This window comes from Mesoplodon densirostris, chromosome 4, assembly GCF_025265405.1.
Source record: "Mesoplodon densirostris isolate mMesDen1 chromosome 4, mMesDen1 primary haplotype, whole genome shotgun sequence".
NCBI classification, from domain to species: Eukaryota; Metazoa; Chordata; class Mammalia; order Artiodactyla; family Ziphiidae; genus Mesoplodon; species Mesoplodon densirostris.
This window is the reverse complement of record NC_082664.1, coordinates 13,742,246-13,766,071: the sequence shown is the minus strand read 5'-3', so window position 1 is coordinate 13,766,071 and position 23,826 is coordinate 13,742,246. Positions and strand designations below refer to the sequence as shown.

Below are 23,826 nucleotides of genomic sequence, written 5' to 3'. Positions count from 1 at the left end.
TCTGATAATCAAGTGGCCTATGTAACCAGTGTAGAAATACCAGTGAAAACAATAATGATCCCATTGAATTGGAAACCAAGACAGCCATGTAGCCATTTTTGGTTCCTGGTGTATTAGGAAAACAGGCACAACAGAGGATAACCAACCTTACTGAGGAAAAATAGAGATGCTATAACACACTGAGGACCAAGATCAACTGGGTGGATCCAAGGCCACAAACTTCTACTACCAAGGATACCCCCAGATAAAGATCAATGGAAACTAACTTACAGAGTAATAGATATCTGATTACCAAAGGGCAGGTTTACCAAAGGCTCTGATCCTTCACAAATGAAGACATTTCATTCTTCTGGGCAAAGGATCCTAATCAGGTGAGGTGCTGTTCAGAGGCAGGGCAGCACATGGAATGTGTGGTGGAGAGAGAAATCTAATGCCAGCTTTAGCGTTAGTTACAGAGTCATAAATAATTCACATTTCTTGAGTTTTGCTAAAGTATAATAATCATCACCATTTCCTCCTTTTCAACAGAAATTAAGAGAAGTTGATAGCACCTAGAGATTCTGGACTCCCAAGAACAGTGGCTCTATGACATTACTTCTGGGCCCCATCATTAGATATGACTTTGGATAGTGTTTTGGGGGGGGAAGAGGTGAATGAATTTGTGGTTACATGTAGAATGAATTATCTTAGCAGGGGTATCTTTGAACACACAGGAAGACAGATGTGTACACGGCATGCATCTACATGCTCAAATAGCCAAAAGATGACGTGTATAGACCATAGTACAGAATCTCAGGTTAAATAACTTTCCCAAGATCACACAGCTAGTAGGTGATGGAGCTAGATAAACACCAGGCTGTAAGACATTAATACTAGGGACAAACGAGTGTGGGTTATACGAGAACCCTCTGTACCACCTCCACAACTTTTTGGTAAATCTTAAACTATTCTTAAAAAAAAAGTTTATTAAAAGAAGAAACACAGGTTGTTAGGCTCTGGAGCTTACGCTTTTAACTTCTGTGCCATGTTTTATCTCTAGAGCCCTGGCCCAAGTGATGTTCTGAGGTGTTAACAAACTCCTGTTTTCCTAGGTCTCCAGAATGGTTCTCATTCCTCCCCATGGATAAGAACTGATTGTCCAGATTTTGCTTTGGTTTTCTGGCTTTCTGTAGTATCCTTCCAATAAATTTCCTTTTTTATTATAATTAGACAGAATGGCTTTCTATCACTTGCAACCTAACAACAACAGCTAACACTTAGAGTATTCACAGAGCCAGGCACTGTTCTGATTACTTTGCATGTATTAATTCATTTGACCCTCACAACAGCCCTATTAGGTAGGTATTAATATTATCCCCATTTTACAGGTGAAAACACTTAGGCACACAGAAATTAAATAATTTGCTTAGGTCACACATCTAGGAAGTGGCAAACCTGGGACGTCTGGCTCGGGAGTCTAACTGTTGGATCTACCTTTCCCACTATCCTCTCAAAAGAACTTTCATGATACACAGGTATGGCCATGGTTTACAGTTCTCAGAGCTGGGCTCTCCTGGACTGGATGCCTAGCCTCTCCCTATGTTGTCAAGAGCAGTCTGCGGCTCCTCCTGAGCTTTTCCAGGAGAGTGTCACTCTCTGATCTCCAAATGTATTGGCCATCTTCTGGCTATCTGGGGACAGGTGCTCTGAGAGTACACAGAGGTGAATCTTTTGGAATTCTACATGTTGCATGTAGTTTTGTAAATAAGTACCTCACCCAGACCCCGTGTTCGTCCAACCCCACAGTGGGGTCACAATCCATTCTCTTTAGGTGTTACAATCTGGTTTTGAAGTTGCCTCAAGAAACCCAAATGGTTTATCTTTAATTTCCATGAGGCTCTGAAAGCACACATGGACAGGAGCCTCCTTTATCACCTATCTTTCCCTGGCAGGATTGCATTCTACTCATATTCCAATCTGAAAAGGGCAAGGCCCAGAGTGGGCTCCAGTCAACAAAAGCTGAAAAATACAGAAAATCCATTTCACACAGAGATGCTTATCATTTTGTATTTTTCTAAAAATCTCAAGGAAAATCCTCTATTATAAGTGTTGACATAAGAAATTTTCCATGTATTCAAAATAAGAGAATGGAATGGTAAACATGTTGACAAATAGCAATTTGAGTAAAAATGGTAATTCTATAGTATTTTAGCTAGTTTTTACATTAACATTTAAATATATTTTTTTCTAGGAGTTGTCTAATGAAACTAGGAAATAAAGAGAAAAGTATGATTACCATTTGTTCTCTATTCAGATTTTCAATCGATGAGCCAGCTAATTAGCAGCAATATTTGTTGAATTCACATTGTTTGTCCTAATCAAGTTTTTGCATGTATCCCATGGGTGGATGTTACGTATTTGGAACAAAAATGCTATAAAAATTAATCCCCCTAGCAGTACAGCTGCTGCGAGAGCAATAAGTGTGTGTCCTGGAAATGGCAGAGGGGCTTCGTCAACATAAATCTGCAACAGAAAAAGCAAAGTCTTTAAGCTTTCTGAACCCAGTAATTCAAAACCCTGAACTTGACATGATTCCCACAGTGGTGGAGACATTGTTACTCATTTAGCAACATTCTGTCCAGACTGATATAGATATTTATCTTCCACAAAGCTAACAAACAGTCTCTTGACAATTTGACAGGTGGTGAATTTCTACATGATACATAGGGAATAGGAATTCGATTTATATCCTATTCCTTTATCCTATGTCTTTAGTGGCAGAGGTGGGCAGATAGAACACTTACACAGCAGGAAAACATTCTGTGTTTAGTTACAGAGGAACAGGCAAAGTGCTGCGGGAACATGGTTAGTAGTGCCTAACTGCTTAAGAGTTATCAGGTAATGTACTTCCTGAGCTGGATCTTGAAGAATAAGAGAAGGAGGAGAAGGTACATTCAAGGTAGAGGGAATAAGCATGGGCTCTTCCAAACTATCTTCTCTTTAGAAATCCTCTGTACAAGTGCTGACATTGGGAAATTTCTGTATATTCAAAATGTTTCCTCTGCCTGAATGGCTAATTAATAAAAACAAGTTCCTAGAGGGGAGACAGGATCGTTGACAGAGGCATAGAGTCATCTTTTTCTATGAGACTAGAGGCAAAGATGGGTGCCATAGACGTTACAAGTAGAAGTGGGGGCATATGGAGAATAAGGTGGTTCAAGCTTATGTTTTCCCAGTGAAGTAGGAAGGAAGATCATCTTTGGAGGTAGAAGAAAGTAGAGATGAATGAAAACAGGATGGCAGGAATGTGGGAAAATGCCAGGACAAGATAAAGGATTAAAAAGCTGCTTTAGGGTATAGATCAGGTTAAAGGTATCTCCATCATCCCAGTGGCCTAAGGATGTATCTGTTTTTTAAGAAACAATCCCATAAGCTATGAATCCTTTTATAATTTCTCTCACATTCATTCTTTCTATTCTACTTTGGTTACCACTATTGTGAGTTTTAATACCTCACTTTGTATAAATAAGCTCCCCTAACAGCTTTCCATGCTGTCAATCCATGTTGACATAATAACATTGCCAGATTAGTCTTTGTAAAACATCAGTCTGTCTATTAAAAATTTTTTTAAACAAAGAGAGATTGCTTCATTTGTGATGAGAAGAATCTTGACTATATAGAACTGGTACCAGAAATGGAGTATTGTAAGCAACAGAATTTAGAAGGTGGATCTGGCCAAGTGGTGTGGAGAGCAGTGAGAAACTGTGCTTTCCAATCTGGGAAGATAATTATCTTCATGGTAATGGACCAGCTGGTTTAACCATGTCCTATTGTACTTGGAGACTCAGACAATGTGCCCAATGCTACTGGAATTATTGGGGATTTGACAGACAAATATTACATATTGGGTATGATATGCTACTCGTGTTTTTCAATATGGTGCTACAAGATACCAAAAATCTTTCTTTTAAAGGTGGCCCATCAGAGGAGGTTGGATCATTAGCTTTGTAAGAATGATCTAGTCTGTTTGTGGTAAATGAGAGAGACAATGGTGCGCTACATGTAATCTCAAAATGGAATTTTCTTTTCTATGCTAAAGTGAGGAAGAGCCAGAGGAAACCACCCATCGTAATCACAATCTATCTTTTTCTCTGTTCTGCTTCCTCAGTGTTGGATAACTCCCTCCATAGTCCCAACAGTCCTTATGGCTGACAGTAGCTCCTGGGGCTGCAAACTTCCTTGTTCAATGTTGTTAAGAAAGAGCAAGTCCATGTCCCAGCAGTTTGAGCAAAAGTCCTGTGATTCACTCTGACTGGGCAGGCGTAGATCGTGTGCTCATCCCTGAACACCCCTTTTCAAAATGTTTAATAGTTTCTCATTGTTGACAGGAATGTTCCAAAGTTCTCATCCGGACATTCAAGGTCTCCCACAATGGGACCCTAACCTACCCACTTTCTTATATATAACCTTGCATTCCAGCCAAATGGATCTACTATTGGAGAGATTGCTTTATGACTTCCTGTATCTGTGTCTTTGCTGCTGTTATTCTTTCCACCCAGAATGCCTTCCTTACCCATTTCTGCCTAAAACAAAATTTCAGTCACCTTATCAGAAAATATAAAAATTTCACTTGCTTAAGTCGTCTATTGTACTTCTAAGAGTAGAAACCTCTATCACCTGTGAATCCTGTATTCTACAGCTAAACTGCTATCTCTAAAGTTCTTGAAAACAGTTTTTTCTTTAAATGTTTCCCTCGCAATCTTCTATGATTATCTAAATCTTCCATGCCATGTCTAAAGAAAAGTTGAACCCCAGAATCATAAAAGAGTATGTTCTAGACACTATGTCTTTTTTAATCATCAAAATACTTCAATTTGTGCTTCTTTAATGCAAAGAATTCACTTAACCAGAGTGCAATTATCAAAACCAGGATATTAACTCTGAGACAACGCTATTGTCTAATCTCCAGATTTTACTCAAATTTTATCAATGATTCCAATAATGTCCTTTAGGATGAGAGAAAATCCAAGATCATGCTTTGCATTCCATTGTTTCAGGATACTTGCAAAAGTAGATTTCAGGAACCTTTGTCTTTTTCTATTGTTTCTTAATGATTCTCTTCCTTTATTAACTATGCAATCACTTCCTATTTTTCTTTTATTCATTTTTGTGGTTCTTCCTTCATTCCTGAAGCTTTGTTTCTCTCTGATGACACTTCTTTTTAGCCTGAAGAACTTCCTTAGGCATTTTTTCAGAGAAGTTCTGCCTACAGTGGATTATCTTATTTTTCCTTCATCTGAAATTGACCTTTATTTTCCCCTCATTCCTCAAGGATATTTTCACTAGCTATAGAGTTCTGGGTTGACAGTCCTTCTTCCCTACACTACAACTGTCCCCAGTACATTAAGGATGTTGTACAACTTTCTTCTTCTGTGGTTTCTGATGAGAAATCAGCAGTCATTCAAATTGCTGTTCACTTACATGTAGTGTTTTTCTCTGGCTGCTTTCAAGATTTTTCTTTGTCTTTGATTTTTAGTAGTTTGATTATGATTTAGGCATTCAGGTGTAGTGTTTAGGCATGATTTTTTTAAGTTCATCTTGTTTGGGATTCATTAAGCTTCTTGAATTTGTCAATTTTGTGTTCACCAAATTTAGGACATTTTCAGCCTTAATTTCTTCAGCTTTTTTTTCTTTATTTTTTCCCTGTACTAATCTCTTTTTTCCTCTCCTTCATGGACTCTGGTGACATAAGTCTTAGACCTTCTGATATTGTCGCATAGATCCTTGAGGCTATTGTTTTTTGTTTTTTTTTTTTTTTTTTTTTCTTTTTGCGGTATGTGGGCCTCTCACTGTTGTGGCCTCTCCCGTTGCGGAGCACAGGCTCCGGACGCACAGGCCCTGCGGCCATGGCTCACGGGCCCAGCCGCTCCGCGGCATGTGGGATCTTCCCAGACCGGGGCACGAACCCGTCTCCCCTGCATCGGCAGGCAGACTCTCAACCACTGTGCCACCAGGGAAGCCCGAGGCTATTGTTTTTAAAATCTTTTTTTCTTCAGGTTGAATTTTTACTGATTTATTTTCAAATTCACTGATTCTTTTCTCTGCAATACCCATTCTGCTATTGAGTCCATCCAGTGATTTTATAATTTTAAATATTTGTACTTTTCAGTTCTAAAATTTCCATTGGGTTTTTTTTTTTTTAATAGCTTCTATTTCTCTGCTGAGAATTTCTTCCTTTCCCTTTCCATTCATTTCAGAAGTGCTTGCCTTTACCTAGAGCATGGTTATAATAGCTGGTTTAAAATATCTGTCTTGATAACTCCATTTGCTGTCATTTGCTGATTGTCTTTTCTTTCCCTGAATTGCTTATATTTTCTTAATTCTTGGTATACTGAGTAACTTTGGATTGTATCCTGGATATTTAAGATATTATGTTTAGAGACTTTGGGTCCTGTTAAAAATTCTCTGGAAAATGTTGAATTTTTTGTTCGTTTCAGCAGTCAATCACACTGGTTGCATTCAGATCACAAATAATGCCTTACTGTCTTTGGGTATGGCTCCAATGTCTGCTCAGTTTTTTAAAAAAAGCCTTAGCTATGCCATCATGTCTTCCTGTCTTCTTTGCCACTTAGGGGATCTTAAGTGGGTGTTTATATTGTCGTTTTATTTTGAAGCCTTTGCTAAGCTTCTTTAGGTGTGTTCTACTCGTGTGCTGCTTGGTACTTGCGCTAGTACATATACAGAATTAGGAATCTCCTCCTCCAGCTCTCTTCTCTTAGGGATTCCCCCCCCACTCTCTACTCCTAGAGGCCCTTTTCCTTAGACCTCTGGGAAGAAAGCTGGGATTCCTTAGAGTTTTAGCCTTCTGTACTGCTGTGCTGTTCCATGAAACTGGGGCTGACCTTGGGACAAAGAGATGAGAGAAAAGAGAGGAAAATAATGGGGATTTTCTCTCATGCTCCTCATATGACAGGTGCTTCTTTTCCTAGATCTAGTAGGATGGATTTTCTCTAAGGGTCTTAGATGTCTGCACTGCTGCCATGGCACCCATCACCGCAGTTGTGCAGATTCATTACTGAGGCAGGGCCAGGATAGAAAAAGGAAAAAAGAGAGAGTAAGAGATTTTGTTTTTGATAATGTGGTACCAGTATTTGACAGTGAATGAGCCATTAATCAATTGAATCAAATCCTTATTCCTTCCCACCCACCACAGGCAGCAGATATCATTACATGAATAAACAGAAATGAGTCATTGAACATCATAGGGTGATTTGGAGACACTGACTTTGGTTTCCAATTCTTTTGGATCTTGACGGCTTTGGGAGTATTTAAGACTCTACCATTACAATGCAAATAACCAAAGGGAGGATAATACTGGAAACTAAAGTGTTACAGACATAGGTCTCTGTGGGGAGTTGGGGGGGGGGGGTGGTGTCAGAAAACCAAGCTAAATATGGAAGGTGGAGAGGGAACAAAAACAAATACAGGCACTTATTAAAATTTTCCCAGCATTAATTGGTCCTGAAACCTATCAAGGACCCTAACTTCATCACTGCTGATAATGTCACCACCAGTCTCCAGGATCCCCCATCTCCAGGCTTTGTCTATCATAGAAATTCTGCCATTTTTTCCTCTTAAGTGTCTCCTGGATGGATGCCTGTCATATTACGTCCCCAGCCATCACTCCCTTGGATACCACTGGATACCTGTGCCATCACTATACCTGAAATTCTTCACCTAAGTTACAGAAAGAGACCCCTGGAACAACAGACACTCTGAAGTGAAAGAGCTCAGAGCCCTGTGGAAGAAACACACCAGGCATTAGCAACATTGACATGTACGTTCCTTTAAGTAAAAATATACACTGGGGCCACTTTCCCTACAGACTCTGCATAGAAAAATTCCAACCTCTTTTCTAAGGTTCTTGGGCATATACCTCATGTATCAAAATAAAAATGGAGGGAGAAGGACAAGAGTTAGAAACAGAGGGATTCGATAGCTGACAGTTTTTTCTTTTTGAATGAAGGAACAGAAACATAAAATCTAACATGGCCTTGATGAGTACTTTGGGCTAATCCACATATTCATGGTTTTGAGATGTCCCCTAACTTTTATTGGCTTTCACAACAATCACCTAGATTATGTCAACTTGATGTGTTCTTAGGGGCAGCTGAACCCAGAAGACATGTGTCTGTACATGTCCAGGTGAAGAATACTGAGCCCGTTTCCCCCTAACTTTTGGAAACACCTTTTCTGCTCCACCTTGATAATCTATTAGTCTTGCATTTTAGCTCAAAACATGGTAAGTTAATGTTAAATTCAACATTCTGATATCTTTAGAAATATTATAATAGCATCAAGGGAAATGGAGGAAAAATAAACTCCAAATAGCGATGCTATTTCCACCATTCATGGATACCTATCCTTTAAAACTAAAACCAAAGACATACAGGTTTTATCTAAGCTCAAAACAGGAAAAATAAAAATGCTGTCAACTTACCTTTAAACTTAGGTTGAGGCCTAAAGGATTATACACTGGAGCATGAAGAATCGATTCTAAGTAGTCTTTCATTTTTTTTACATTTTCTGGCACAGTGTGTTCTAAAATTACACAAAGTATATATTAAGCACATGTATGCTATTTTCTCATTCTGTGTAAATCTTCTTAAACACAGTAAGGTACAATGAAAGATTCCACTCCATAACATGGCTAAATTATACATAATTTTAGTTCTGTTTGACTCTGTGGAGAATATATTTAGGGGAAATTAGGCCTAGCATCTGACACTGCATCTTCTCAGGGGCATCGTCAAGAAGGATGGCCTCTTACCACCTTAATTCAGGCTGACCTTTCTTTCCTGCCCTATGCTTATGACTATCCTGACCTGCAGATATTTTGGGTATTTGGCAATGAGATAATTTCAGGACTACCTTAGCAGTTGGTAAATGATTTCCAGTAAGGAAGCAGAGAAGTTTCACAATAAGATCACTTAAATCTTTTCTGAAAGAAGTGATCAGTTACTCCTATCTTCTTGTAATTCTTTCTTAAACCAGACATGTAGTGTGGGGGTTAGAAATCGCAGTGGTGTAAAGGTACATGGGATCTAAAGGGGTAAAAAAAAGCTCTGACTGTAGCATTTGGCAATTTTCATGGTGTGAATTTTTTTTAATTAAAAAAATTTTTTTTAATTGAAGTATAGTTGATTTACAATGTTATATTAGTTTCTGGTATATAGCAAAGTAATTCAGTTATATATATATATATTTATATATATAAATAATTTTTCATATTCTTTTCTAAGTTATTATAGGATATTGAGTATAGCTCCCTGTGCTATACAGTAGGACTTGTTATTTATTTAGTTAGTTTGTATACAGTAGTGTGTATCTGCTAATCTCAAACTCCTAAATTATCCCTCTCCCACCTCCTTTCCCCTTTGGTGACCATAAATTTGTTTTCTATGTCTGTGAGTCTGTTTCTGTTTTGTAAATAAGTTCATTTGTGTCATATTCTAGATTCCACACATAAGTGATATCATATGATATTTGTCTTTTTCTTACTTCGCTTAGTATGATAATCTCTAGGTCCATCCACATTGCTGCAAATGGCATTATTGCATTCTTTTTTATAGCTGAGTAATATTCCATTGTGTGTGTGTATGTATATATGTGTGTGTGTGTGTGTACATATATATATATATATATATATATATATATATGTCACATCTTCTTTAACCATTCATCCGTCAATGGACATTTAGCTTGCTTCCATGTCTTGGCTATTGCAAATAGTACTGCTATGAAAATAGTGGTGCATGTATCTTTTTGAATTATAGTTTTGTTGGGCTACATGCCCAGGAGTGGGATTGCTGGGTCATATGGTAATTCTATTTTTAGGTTTTTAAGGAACCTCCATATTGTTCTCCACAGTGGCTGCACCAATTTTCATTCCCATCAACAGTGTAAGAGGGTTCTCTTTTCTCCATACAGGATGTGAATATCATCATGGCTAATTTTAAGCAACGAATGGTTTAACAACCAGTATGCCATATGCTTGAATATTTAACAATCAGTGTTCAAAAAGAGCAGGCTTGGGCTTCCCTGGTGGCGCAGTGGTTGAGAGTCCGCCTGCCGATGCAGGGGACACGGGTTCATGCCCCGGTCTGGGAAGATCCCACATGCCGCGGAGCGGCTGGGCGTGTGAGCCATGGCCGCTGAGCCTGCGCGTCCGGAGCCTGTGCTCCGCAACGGGAGAGGCCACAACAGTGAGAAGCCCGCGTACCGCAAAAAAAAAAAAAAAAAAAAAAAAAAAAAAAAGAGCAGGCTTCAGCACACCATAGAAAATGAGGATATTAGTTAAAGCAAAATATTTACTAATTCTCTTTGCTCAATTTTTCAATTCAAAAGTGCATATGTTGGGCAGAGTAAGACTCTCACTGAATACCAAATGTCTGGATGTTTCATAACATTTGGAAATTTCATTTAACTCTATGTATTGATCTATCAATCATTCTACCTATTGATCTCCTTAAAAGTACGCATTCGTGAACAAACACAAATGTGCAACAAAAAAGTATATATTTGAGGTAAAATTGAATTGTGGTAGATTTCATTTTACTTATTTAGAAATACTTCTGCATCCTTTTAGTTATTTTACCATAAAATATTTAAGAAACTTTTCTCATATAATTAGAAGATAGATCCTATAAATAATCTGGCAACATGTTTTATATCTTCCTCCATAACATTGCAAAAGCAATGAAAGGAGACACCAGACCAACGTGTAGCACAAATGCAATCATTTTTGCTGCTAATCTACATAATGGCTCTGAGTCCAGGTCACTGGAAGTGATGATGAAATAAGTGTGAGACACACAGACATAGAAAACAAACTTATGGTTACCAAAGGGGAAGCAGGTAGAGAGGGGATAGATTAGAAGGTGGGGATTAACATATACAGAGTACTATATATAAAATAGATAACCAACAAGGGCCTACTGTATAGCACAGGGAACTCTACTCAATATTTTTTAACAACTTATAAGGGAAAAGAATCTGAAAAATAATATATATATATATATGTATAACTGAATCACTGTGCTGTACACCTGAAACTAACATGATATTGTAAATCACCTATACTTCAAAAAAAAAAAAAGAAGTGTGAGATAATAGAAGCAGCATGAACAGCAACATGACAACTGATTCGACTTCTTTTCCAAAGAACTCTCAACTATCTTTTGTGTAAACAGTTTTGTAAACCACTTCTCTACATAATAACATCAGTATGCATAGCTGTAATAATTGTAGAAGAAAGCAAACCTTACTTAGGTTCCAGTTTTCCCTGTTATTCACTTCAGTCACAGTAACCAGGTATGGAGTTTCCACTGGGATATGTCCATCCTCACTGTAAATTTTCAAAGAAATTGGATATTGTGTAACTGGAAACTTAAAACGAGGAACCTAAAATGCAAATGCCAAGAATGAATGTAAATTTGGAAAATTCAATACTAACTTCATTTCCTGGTAAAGAATGAATAGATGTATTCCCAAGAATTTGTCTATTCTATATGAAATGTGCTTCTGAGGGTTTCTGCCTTCTCAGAGCATTAAAAAAAAAAATCTGTCTTATAGTAGAATTGCTGTGAACTCTAAAAGTAGTGCACAGGGCTTCCCTGGTGGCGCAGTGGTTGACAGTCCGCCTGCCGATGCAGAGGACACGGGTTCGTGCCCCGGTTGGGGAAGATCCCACATGCCGCGGAGCGGCTGGGCCCGTGAGCCATGGCCGCTGAGCCTGCGCGTCCAGAGCCTGTGCTCCGCAACGGGAGAGGCCACAGCAGTGAGAGGCCCACGTACCACAAAAAAATAAATAAATAAATAAATAAAAATAAAAGTAGTGCACAAAGACTGTGGTAACAAAACTCCTGCCTTTCTGTCGTCCTTCTTTCAAAGGAATTTGCTATTATGGTATCCACACTTTTTTGGCCAACTCATATACCCTACGATACTGCATGAATTGGGTCTTGCCCATATCCCTTAATGGCCCTCTCCCTGCCAATCATCATCTTTTTTCTTTGAATTTTATTTTATTTTATTTATTTTTTATACAGCAGGTTCTTATTAGTCATCGATTTTATACACATCAGTGTATACATGTCAATCCCAATCTCCCAATTCATCCCACCATCACCACCCCCCCTCGCCACTTTCCCCACTTGGTGTCCATACGTTTGTTCTCTACATTTGCGTCTCAATTTCTGCCCTGCAAACCGGTTCATCTGTACCATTCTTCTAGATTCCACATATATGCGTCAATATACGATATTCGTTTTTCTTTCTGACTTACTTCCCTCTGTATGACAGTCTCTAGATCCATCCACATCTCTACAAATGACCCACTTTCGTTCCTTTTTATGGCTGAGTATTATTCCATTGTATATATGTACCACACCTCCTTTATCGATTCATCTGTCGACGGGTATTTAGGTTGCTTCCATGTCCTGGCTATTGTAAATAGTGCTGCAATGAACTTTGGGGTGCATGTGTCTTTTTAAATTATGGTTTTCTCTGGGTATATGCCCAGTAGTGGGATTGCTGGGTCAATATGGTAATTCTATTTTTAGTTTTTTAAGGAATCTCCATACTGTTCTCCAAAGTGGCTCTATCAATTTACATTCCCACCAACAGTGCAAGAGGGTTCCCTCTTCTCCCCACCCTCTCCAGCATTTGTTGTTTGTAGATGTTCTGATGATGCCCATTCTAACTGTTGTGAGGTGATACCTCATTGTAGTTTTGATTTGCATTTCTCTAATAATTAGTGACGTTGAGCAACTTTTCATGTGCTTCTTGGCCATCTGTATGTCTTCCTTGGAGAAATGTCTATTTAGGTCTTCTGCCCATTTTTTGATTGGGTTGTTTGTTTTTTTAATATTGAGCTGCATGAGCTGTTTATATATTTTGGAGATTAACCCTTTGTCCGTTGATTCATTTGCAAATATTTTCTCGGATTCTGAGGGTTGTCTTTTCGTCTTGTTTATGGTTTCCTTTGCTGTGCAAAAGCTTTTAACTTTTATTTGATCCATTTGTTTATTTTTGTTTTTATTTCCATTACTCTAGGAGGTGAATCAAAAAAGATCTTGCTGTGATTTATGTCAAAGAGTGTTCTTCCTATGTTTTCCTCTAAGAGTTTTAGAGTGTCTGGTCTTACATTAAGGTCTTTAATCCATTTTGAGTTTATTTTTGTGTATGGTGTCAGGGATTGTTCTAATTTCATTCTTTTACATGTAGCTGTCCAGTTTTCCCAGCACCACTTATTGAAGAGACTGTCTTTTCTCCATTGTATATCCTTGCCTCCTTTGTCATAGATTAGTTGACAATAGGTGCGTGGGTTTATCTCCGGGCTTTCTATCTTGTTCCATTTATCTATATTTCTGTTTTTGTGCCAGTACCATATTGTATTGATTACTGTAGCTTTGTAGTATAGTCTGAAGTCAGGGAGTCTGATTCCTCCAGCTCTGCTTTTTTCCTTCAAGACTGCTTTGGCTATTCGGGGTCTTTTGTGTCTCCATACAAATTTTAAGGTTTTTTGTTCTAGTTCTGTAAAAAAGTACAAATTTTAAGATTGTTTGTTCTCGTTCCATTGGTAATTTGATAGGGATTGCATTGAATCTGTAGATTGCTTTGGGTAGTATAGTCATTTTCACAGTATTGATTCTTCCAATCCAAGAACATGGTATATCTCTCCATCTGTTGGTATCATCTTTAATTTCTTTCTTCAGTGTCTTACAGTTTTCTGCATACAGGTCTTTTGTATCCCCAGGTAGGTTTATTCCTAAGTATTTTATTCTTTTTGTTGCAGTGGTAAATGGGAGTGTTTCCTTAATTTCTCTTTCAGATTTTTCATCATTAGTATATAGGAATGCAAGAGATTTCTGTGCATTAATTCTGTATCCTGCAACTTTACCAAATTCATTGATTAGCTCTGGTAGTTTTCTGGTGGCATCGTTAGGATTCTCTGTGTATAGTATCATGTCATCTGCAAACAGTGACAGTTTTACTTCTTCTTTTCCAATTTGTATTCCTTTTATTTCTTTTTCTTCTCTGATTGCCATGGCTAGGACTTCTAAAACTATGTTGAATAATAGTGGTGAGAGTGGACATCCTTTTCTTGTTCCTGATCTTAGAGGAAATGCTTGCGGTTTTTCACCATTGAGAATGATGTTTGCTGTGGGTTTATCATACATGGCCTTTATTATGTTGAGGTAGGTTTCCTCTATGCCTATTTTCTGGAGAGTTTTTTTTTTATCATAAATGGGTGTTGAATTTTGTCAGAAGCTTTTTGTGCATCTATTGAGATGATCATATGGGTTTTATTCTTCAATTTGTTGATATGGTGTATCACATTGATTGATTTGCGTATATTGTAGAATCCTTGCATCCCTGGGATAAATCCCACTTGATCATGGTGTATGATCCTTTCAATGTGTTGTTGGATTCTGTTTGCTAGTATTTTGTTGAGGATATTTGCATCTATATTCATCAGTGATATTGGTCTGTAATTTTCTTTTTTTGTAGTATCTTTGTCTGGTTTTGGTATCAGGGTGATGGTGGCCTCATAGTATGAGTTTGGGAGTGTTCCTTCCTCTGCTAACTTTTGGAAGAGTTTGAGAAGGATGGGTGTTAGCTCTTCTCTAAATGTTTGATAGAATTCACCTGTGAATCCATCTGGTCCTGGACTTTTGTTTGTTGGAAGATTTTTAATCACAGTTTCAATTTCATTACTTGTGACTGGTCTGTTCATATTTTCTGTTTCTTCCTGGTTCAGTCTTGGAAGATTATACCTTTCTAAGAATTTGTCCATTTCTTCCAGGTTGTCCATTTTATTGGCATAGAGTTGCTTGTAGTAGTCTCTTAGGGTGCTTTGTATTTCTGCAGTGCCTGTTGTAACTTCTCCTTTTTCATTTCTAATTTTATTGATTTGAGTCCTCTCCCTCTTTTTGTTGATGAGTCTGGCTAATGGTTTATCAATTTTGTTTATCTTCTCAAAGAAACAGCTTTTAGTTTTATTGATCTTTGCTATTGTTTTCTTTGTTTCTATTTCATTTATTTCTGCTCTGATCTTTATGATTTCTTTCCTTCTGCTAACTTTGGGTTTTGTTTGTTCTTCTTTCTCTGGTTCCTTTAGGTGTAAGGTTAGATTGTTTATTTGAGATTTTTCTTGTTTCTTGAGGTAGGCTTGTGGAGCTATAAACTTCCCTCTTAGAACTGCTTTTGCTGCATCCCATAGGTTTTGGAATGTCATGTTTTCATTGTCATTTGTCTCTAGGTATTTTTTGATTTCCTCTTTGATTTATTCAGTGATCTCTTGGTTATTTAGTAACGTATTGTTTAGCCTCCATGTGTTTGTGTATTTTCCATTTTTTTCCCTGTAATTGATTTCTAACCTCATAGCATTGTGGTCAGAAAAGATGCTTGATATGACTTCAATTTTCTTAAATTTATTGAGCCTTGATTTGTGACCTAAGATGTGATCTATCCTGGAGAATGTTCCATGTGCACTTGAGAAGAAAGTGTAACCTGCTGTTTTGGAATGAAATGTCCTATAAATATTGATTAAATCTATCTGGTCTATTGTGTCATTTAAAGCTTGTGTTTCCTTAGTAGTTTTCTGTTTGGATGATCTGTCCATTGGTGTAGGTGAGGTGTTAAATCCCTCACCATTATTGTGTTACTGTTGATTTCCTCTTTTAAAGCTGTTAGCAGTTGCCTTATGTATTGAGGTGCTCCTATGTTGGGTACATACATATTTATAATTGTTATGTCTTCTTCTTGGATTGATCCCTTGATCATTATGTAGTGTCCTTCCTTGTCTCTTATAACGTTCTTCATTTTAAAGTCTGTTTTATCTGATATGAGAATTGCTACTCCAGCTTTCTTTTGATTTCCATTTGCATGGAATATCTTTTTCCATCCCCTCACTTTCAGTCTGTATGTGTCCCTAGGTCTGAAGTGGATCTCTTGTAGACAGCATATAGATGGGTCTTGTTTTTGTATCCATTCAGCAAGCCTGTGTCTTTTGGTTGGAGCATTTAATCCATTCATGTTTAAGGTAATTATCAATATGTATGTTCCTATGACCATTTTCTTAATTGTTTCTTCTAGGTCTTTGTTAAACATTTCTTGCATCTTCTTGATCTTTGCCTCCATTCTTTTTCTGAGGTCCTGGATCATCTTCACTATCATTATTCTGAATTCTTTTTCTGGAAGGTTGCCTATCTCCACTTCATTTAGTTGTTTTTCTGGGTTTTAACTCGTTCCTTCATCTGGTACATAGCCCTCTGTATTTTCATCTTGTCCATCTCTCTGTGAATGTGGTTTTTGTTCCACAGGCTGCAGGATTGTAGTTCTTCTTGCATCTGCTGGCTGCCCTCCCAGTCATGATCTTTCAACCACACTCATTAAACTCAGGCTCTGGAGTTCAAATCTAGCTCCATCACATATTAATGATGTGGTCTTTGGCAAATTACCAGGCTTCTCTGTGCCTCAAATGTAATGAGACAAGTTATGGAGAAGCCTTAGAGCAGTACATGGTAGACAGTAAATTCTCAAGAAATACTGGAATTCAACAAGGGTGGAGTTGTGGAGGTATACAATAGCAATCCTCATAGTTTATTGACTGCTGACTCTATGCCCAATATTATCACAAGCGATTTTATCCTTGTATAAAATCATTTAAAATAATGCCATATACAGTCCAACAAGGCCTTTGAAATAGATCTACTTGAAAGTTATACCAAGTGCACAGGTAAGTCAGCTAATGCAGACACTAACATCAACTTGATACATGTCTGAATGTTTGGAGCCTAACAGAAGGAAGTATTTAACACAGAACCCATTCTCTTAACCAACATATTATACTGTTTTCTATTTTGTCACTAGTACCTTGAGCTTTAAGTTTTATATTCTCAGAACCTGATACATGTTTGATAGTCAATACTTTTTTAAATGAATCAGTATTCACCATAACCTAGTGTAACGTTTGACAGGTTATACATTGTTTTCACATAGATAGAAGCATGTATGTGTGTGTATCTTTATAAGAACCTGTGAAATGAACAAGGCAATGCAGATATTATTCTGTTCTACAGATGAGGTTAATTACTGTGTCTGGGGACATTTAAATTCAAATATTTTTAGCTCTATGTCATATTTAATTCTATGTCATAATAAAACAGTATTTCTATGCCTTAGTTTTCATGTTTAACCAAAATGTGCATTTCAAGGTCTTATTAATATGAAAATACTCTGTCTTCAGGAAATTAAAGATTATCTTACCTTTTCTCTGCAATCTGAGAAAGCAACAGCATGTGAAAACTTCTGATCGTTTGTGCAATTACATTCCTCCCGAGTAGACACATTTGCACACTGTTTGAATTTACCAGATTTCTGCAAATAGAATTAAAATAGGTTGACTTGCTGTTTTTGATGGCAGGATTTATGCAAACTGAGTAAATGTGCAATAACTATTTGTTACCTGAATGAATAAAATCCCTGAGAAGTTAAAAAGTTTAAAAATCCATTAATAATAAGGTAAAAGCACAGTCTTTCTGAATTTTGTCTCTTTGCGTGGAATGAACCCAAGTATCACTCAGCTGCTTGCCAGTTTACCTCAGGGCAGTTGATAGTCAACATGCATGGGACCCAGAAAGCCTGTGTCTTTCTGAATGCAGTAATTAAGATGCCCACCTCCATCGCTGGCATGGAAACTGAGACCTAAAAGAACAGACTTGATATGATGGGCTGCCAACTATGGATACTCTCCAAATCTACTATTTTGTACTTATCTCTCCTCATAGCGGTCACTAAGGCTGTTTAAAATCTCCACTATAACCATCCACTTGTCATTCATTTTTTCATTTGATCACTCTTGCTTGGTTTATTGGTTTATTCATTTTTATTCGTTTTTTATTGATTTATTCATTTTTTCAAAGAAATGGCTTTTGATTTTGAGAATCAACTCTATTTCTAAAAACGTTATTCTTCCTTCTACTTCTTTTAAGATTATCATTCTCGTCCTCATTGCTTCTTTTTTTCTTCTTTTTGTGGAGATAACATTTACCATTTTCAAGTGTACAATGCAGTGGATTTTAGTATACTCACAATATTATTCAGTCATCACCACTATCTAATTTCAGAACTAATTTGCTGCTTAGTTAGGTTCATTCAGCTCTTCCAATCTTTTGAGCTGTTTCACGATTACATTTTAAATTTCTGACATCTTTTTTGTGTGTGTGATGTCTGTCTCCAATTTTTTTTCATGGTTGAAATATGACCTAAACTGTTCTGAAATAATTATTTTGCTTATTCTAAAGTTTGCTTGTATTTATGATACTGTTTTCCAAGGCATGAGTTTTTTAGTTGTTTAGATTTATGCTTCTTTTTTATTGTGGAAGTTTTCTTCAAATATTTGGTGTTTTACTGTTGTCTGCTTATCCTTGGAGGGTTAACTGCCAACTCGGTATCTGGAATGACATCACACATGATTGTCTAGTAAGGGGATGATGTCAGCATAACAAGAAGTCACAGTGTTGGTTCAGATGTACTTTTTTCCCAGCTGTTATATTTTGAGGTGATCAGAGGCAGAATTACATAAATTTTGAGTAGTCTGCTCCACTTGATGATGCTATTTAATTTGTAGAACTTTTAAAGCTTATTCTCCCCCATTAAAGATCCACGAAGATGTCATGTTTATCTTGTTCACTGTTGTCTCCCCAGAGGATATCTGTACAGTGTCTGATAACTCTGGAAATGCTGAAATTAACATTTGTTGAATGTATAAAAGGTGCCCCCCCAAAACCTGTTATTTACTTATGTGTAAATTAGATACATTTCCTATTCAACTCCCAAGAAAATCCAGAAGAAAAAACAATCCAAACGAAGGCTTTCCATGTAAATATATTACACTCATATTTCAATAGATGAGGCTTGTGTCTAGTGACATATCAGACTTTATCTTTGGAAGAAACCGCAACAGTATTTGAGTTGCTCATTGCCTGGAGCAGAGCTGCTTACCCTGAAATCCAAGATTCAACAAGAAGTCAACCTCTGTGTGTGTGTGTGTGTGTGTGTAATCATATGTGTATAAATGTGTATTATTCATTTGTTGAACAATTTTTCAGCACTCCCTATGTTGGGCGCTTTTCTGGGTACTAAAGATATTATAGAGAATAAAATAGATTTTAAAATACCCAACAATAACCCTGCTTTATGTAGCTTACCTTTTAATGAAATACAATAAATAAATGGGTAAAATATGTAAAATTGTAAAAGTGCAGTGAAGAAAAATAAGGCAGGGAAGGGGGACAGGAGTGGGCATCAGTGGAGGTGGAGGTTACAATTCTAAAGAGAGTGGCCAAGGAAGGTCTCACCATGATGGTGACATTTAAGCAAAAATCTGAAGATGGTGATGGAATGCGCTATGTGATATCTGGCAGAAGTACATTCCAGACAGAGGAAATTTTTGAAACTTAAAGACCCTGAGATGGAAATATGTCTGGTATACTTGAAGAACAGCAAGGAGGCCAATGTGTGCAGAACAGAGTGACCTGCGGGAAATCAGGTCAGATGTGAAGCTAAGGCTGAACCACAGAGGACCTTATAAACCATTGTAAGAATTTGGCTTTTACTCTGAATGAGATGGGAAGATGATGAAGAATTTTGAACAAAAGAAACAACCATTTTCTGTCTTTGTGTGTGTGTGTATGTTCATGAATAGATATGAATGCCTGCTTGTCCATATGTATATGCAGTTAGGTGCGTTTTTCTCAAGAGAGATATTACAGGTATCTGTGAGGTTTCCTTGGGAAGCCACCCCATGATGTACTTTTCTGTTTTTAAAAAAAGTATTTTCTTTATTTATTTATTTTGGCTGCACCAGGTCTTTATTGCAGCACGCGGGATCTTTAGTTACATATGCATGCGGGCTTCTTAGTTGCGGCCTGCATGCAGGACCTAGTTCCCCTGATCAGGGATCAAACCCAGACCCCCGGAATTGGGAGCTCGGAGTCTTACCCACTGGACCACCAGGGAAGTCCTGATGTATTCTTCTTTTGAGCCTAGTGGTTTCTGTTCTACCTTGCTCACCCTGACTCCAGAGAGGCAGAGCGCTGCTGGGGTTTGGTTATTTTCTAGGCGGATCCTCAGCAGGAGTTCAAATGAGTCTATGTTGGAGCAAACACTCTTCTCTCCTTTTGGACATCATTCCTTTCACAGAGCTGTGAGAGGGGTTTGAGGCCCCTTTCATTTAAAAAACGATGTTCTCACTCTACCTAGGCTCTTTGAAATTCAAATGGGAGCTAGGGAGAGGTCAAGGGGAAAGAGTCCATTTAGACTTCTTGGTTCCAAAACTGCATCCAGGAGTAGCAGTAAGAGAAGGAAAGGCTAGAGTAGTAGTAGGAGGAACAGGGATAGCAGTAGTAGTCGTCGTCGTCGTCGTCGTCGTCGTCGTAGTAGTAATGAGGGAGGAGGAGAGAGAAGGGGAGGGGGAGGAGCTGGAGGGGGAGTGGGAGAGGGAGGGGGAGGAGGAGAAGAAGTAGTGATGTTATCAGAGCAGATTATGCTTAATGCACCTTCTCATTTAATCTCCACAGATAGGTCTGTCCATCTGTAATTTTACTGAATGATTTCTTGAATTCAAATAAATACTAGTATATCTGCAGAAAAAATATTTACCTTTGACTTGTGAAATAGATTTCTCGGTATGGGTTTACTAGGATCTGCATGATAAAAATTATCTGTAAGTGGAATAGCTATTCCCATATTAGAGGGAGGCTTGTAGTTTATCTGAAAATGATTAAACAAAGTTAGTGTAAAGTTCATTATTATTTACTAAGTCTTTCATTTAAAAATCTTGATTTTCCAGAAAAGCATTCAAAACAAATATTTCACTTTCAGCTCCTGGTATTTAAGTAAATTTCTCTTTCCCCAGCACTCCCTCAACCCATGGTAATTGGACCTTGTAAATAAGTGAAAAAAGTTTTAGAACCTAAAGTAGCTGTCATAAAGTCAATGAAATAAAGTTTAAACACCTTACAAAGAGGCTTAGTGACATATTTAGTAAATAATTCTTCAAGTTTGGTTATTGTTTTGTCACAAAGAAAATTATAAGTAATAAGTTAACAAAGATATTTTTAAAAGAGTCACAGAGTCTGACAAGACAAAAATTAAAATTGTTATTACATTGAAATGGGACCTGTAAGATATATCAGCTCAGGATGAGAATGAGTCAACTTAAGGGCAAATAACTGTATATATTGTTAAAGCCCAAGATTATGCTGCCATAATATAGCATAAAACGTGATATTAATAATGATAAGACTAAGTTCCCAAGAAAAATCATTATTTCAGAAAGTTTTCACATTTTAGTCATCATATCCTCAAAATGACATGAGGATTGAAAAATAACTGGGGTGTTTTGAGCATTTCAGGAAAGAAATGCTAAGACCAAATGGCCAGCTGATCATACAAAAGTAATCTATCACTGGTACCCTTCAAACAATCTGCTTAGGTTTCTTACTGGCAAAACTTTGATCATATTAAAACCCTGACTGTCCATGTGAACTCCACTGATCCAGTCTTTCAATGGGATAATTTCACTAGGAATGTGATGCATAGACTTGAGATAACTACAGCTGCTTTTCAAAGTTGGCACGAATGTTGTAACAAGACACTCAGTCGATGCTCCCCAGACAATAAACGCCAGTGAAGTTGAACCCTGGAAATATCCAAATAAATGAAGGTTATTTAAAGTAACTGTTATCGGCTGAACTGTGTCTACCCCATATGTTGAAGTCCTAACCTCCAGTATCTCAGAATGTGATTGTATTTGGAGATAAGGCCTTTAAAGAGGCAATTAAGTTAAGATGAGATCATTAGGGTAGGCTCTAATCCAATATGATGAGTGTCATATAACAACAGGAAATTTGAAAACAGACACACACAGAGGGAAGACCATGTGAAGACATAGGGAGAAGACAGCCATCTGCAGACCAAGGAGAGAGGCCTTAGAAGAAACCAACCCTGCCAATGCCTTGATCTTGGTTTCTAGCCTCTGGAACTGGGAGAAAATAAATTTCTGTTGTTTAAGCCACTCAGTCCATAGTATTTTGTTATGGCAGCCCTGGCAAACTAGCACAGTACCCAAGTAAAGAATACAGAAAATGAAAATGAAAAGAAATAGAAAAAGAATGATAATAGAAAACAGAAATAGAATCATAAGTTTGATCATAACAGAAGACATATTCTTTTCCAGGAAGAAATACATTCCAATCTAATTGCCTGTGGGTGACATTTGGAAATGAGCAAGGATCAAGTGTTTATTATTAAGTAAACACTATTATTGGATGTAGTTGGATGTAAATCCAACTTAGAATGGCAAGGCTTCCCTCATTCATTGATGAGCAGTGACATTTGTTTGGATAATATGAGTAAAATAACTTCCATTGGTATACATTTTGAAAAGAAGATACTCACTTAGCAATCACTGTATTTCACAAAGATATGGTTTTAGTAGAAATTTATGTACAAAACCCATATCTGAACCTTGCATGATATTTAACATTCAACAAAATTTGATAAATTCTGTTCAAAATTTTTAAGTACTTCTTGAAATTAAAAAATGTAGAAATACTAATAATTTTACTGATATAGTGGACTCTAGTAGTTTTGCCCCCCCATCTGTTCTCTGTAAGCCATTAAAAATAATCTATTTTTAATGAATTTTTGCTAAAACACATTGAACCAGAATCTAAGCAGGGTTCTAATATTAAAGGAAATTTGGGGTGGGGTGAGGTGGCACAAGTTCAATAAGAAATAAGGAAGTAAACAGAAAAATCTAGAATACTGGAGATTCTACAACATGACTGACTCAATTGCTACAATTCAATGGCAGGGGAAGAAAACGGAGTCATACCTACCTTAAACTAAAAGAAACTTAAGAGATTAATAAATAACCACATACTGTGTGACTTTTATTTGCATCCAAATTCAAACAAACCAACCCTAAACTTTTTTTTTTTTGAGAAAATTGAGGGAATTTGATTATGGACTGGGTTTTATAGGATACCAAAAAAAATTCATTTAAAAAATTTCAGGGATGATAACGGCATTTTTGTTATGTAAGAGATAATACAGATTTTTTTGGCGATATGTATGGAAGCATATAGGAGTGAAATGACATGATGTCTGCTATTCATTTAAAAGTATGTCAGAATATAAACCAAAAAAATTAAATAGAGATGATAAAACAGAAGTATCAAAACCTTGACTATTGTTTAATTTGAGAAATGGGTATATGGAAATTCTTCTTTTGTCTATATCTGAAAATTTTCATGATAAACAGATTGTAGAATTTGCAGGAAAATATTTATTGGCACAAAAGGATTAAACTATATAATTAAGTGGAAGGAGCACATTTTTAAAACTGTATATACAATGTTCTCCCAGCTTCAGGGGGGAAAAAGGAAAATACTGTAAATCCATAGTGATTGAGCATTTTCTATGTGCCAGACATTGTTTTAGATGGCCTACCTGAAATATCACACTTAATTCTCAAAACAATCCTATGAGGTAGGTATTATTAGTATCACTTCCATTTTATAGATGAGGAAACTTAAAGAGTAAAGTAACTTTCCTAAGCTCACAAAAACAGTACCAGCAGTGAAAACTAACTCAGGTAGTCTTTTCCAGAGCTCACTTTTTTCATCTCTATCACATACAGCCTTTTTGTAATTCCCAAAATGTTAAAAGTGTTTAGTCGTCCTTGATACATAGGATTATGCATATTTTTTC

At 37.1% G+C, this 23,826-nt stretch overlaps 1 protein-coding gene across 1 annotated transcript in view; it reads right to left on the bottom strand.

The window, feature by feature from the left end:
• Nucleotides 1-2,313: 2,313 nt before the first annotated feature.
• The window catches only part of CATSPERB (cation channel sperm associated auxiliary subunit beta), a 131,542-nt gene continuing 110,029 nt past the window's right edge, over nucleotides 2,314-23,826 (bottom strand). Inside the window, exons 20-26 of the mRNA XM_060096021.1 lie at nucleotides 21,554-21,751; nucleotides 20,710-20,820; nucleotides 17,314-17,424; nucleotides 11,307-11,442; nucleotides 8,480-8,580; nucleotides 7,703-7,777; nucleotides 2,314-2,502 (exon numbers count right to left, since the gene is read on the bottom strand). Coding sequence (XP_059952004.1) covers nucleotides 2,314-2,502; nucleotides 7,703-7,777; nucleotides 8,480-8,580; nucleotides 11,307-11,442; nucleotides 17,314-17,424; nucleotides 20,710-20,820; nucleotides 21,554-21,751 — 921 coding nt within the window. The remainder of the gene's footprint in view (nucleotides 2,503-7,702; nucleotides 7,778-8,479; nucleotides 8,581-11,306; nucleotides 11,443-17,313; nucleotides 17,425-20,709; nucleotides 20,821-21,553; nucleotides 21,752-23,826) is intronic.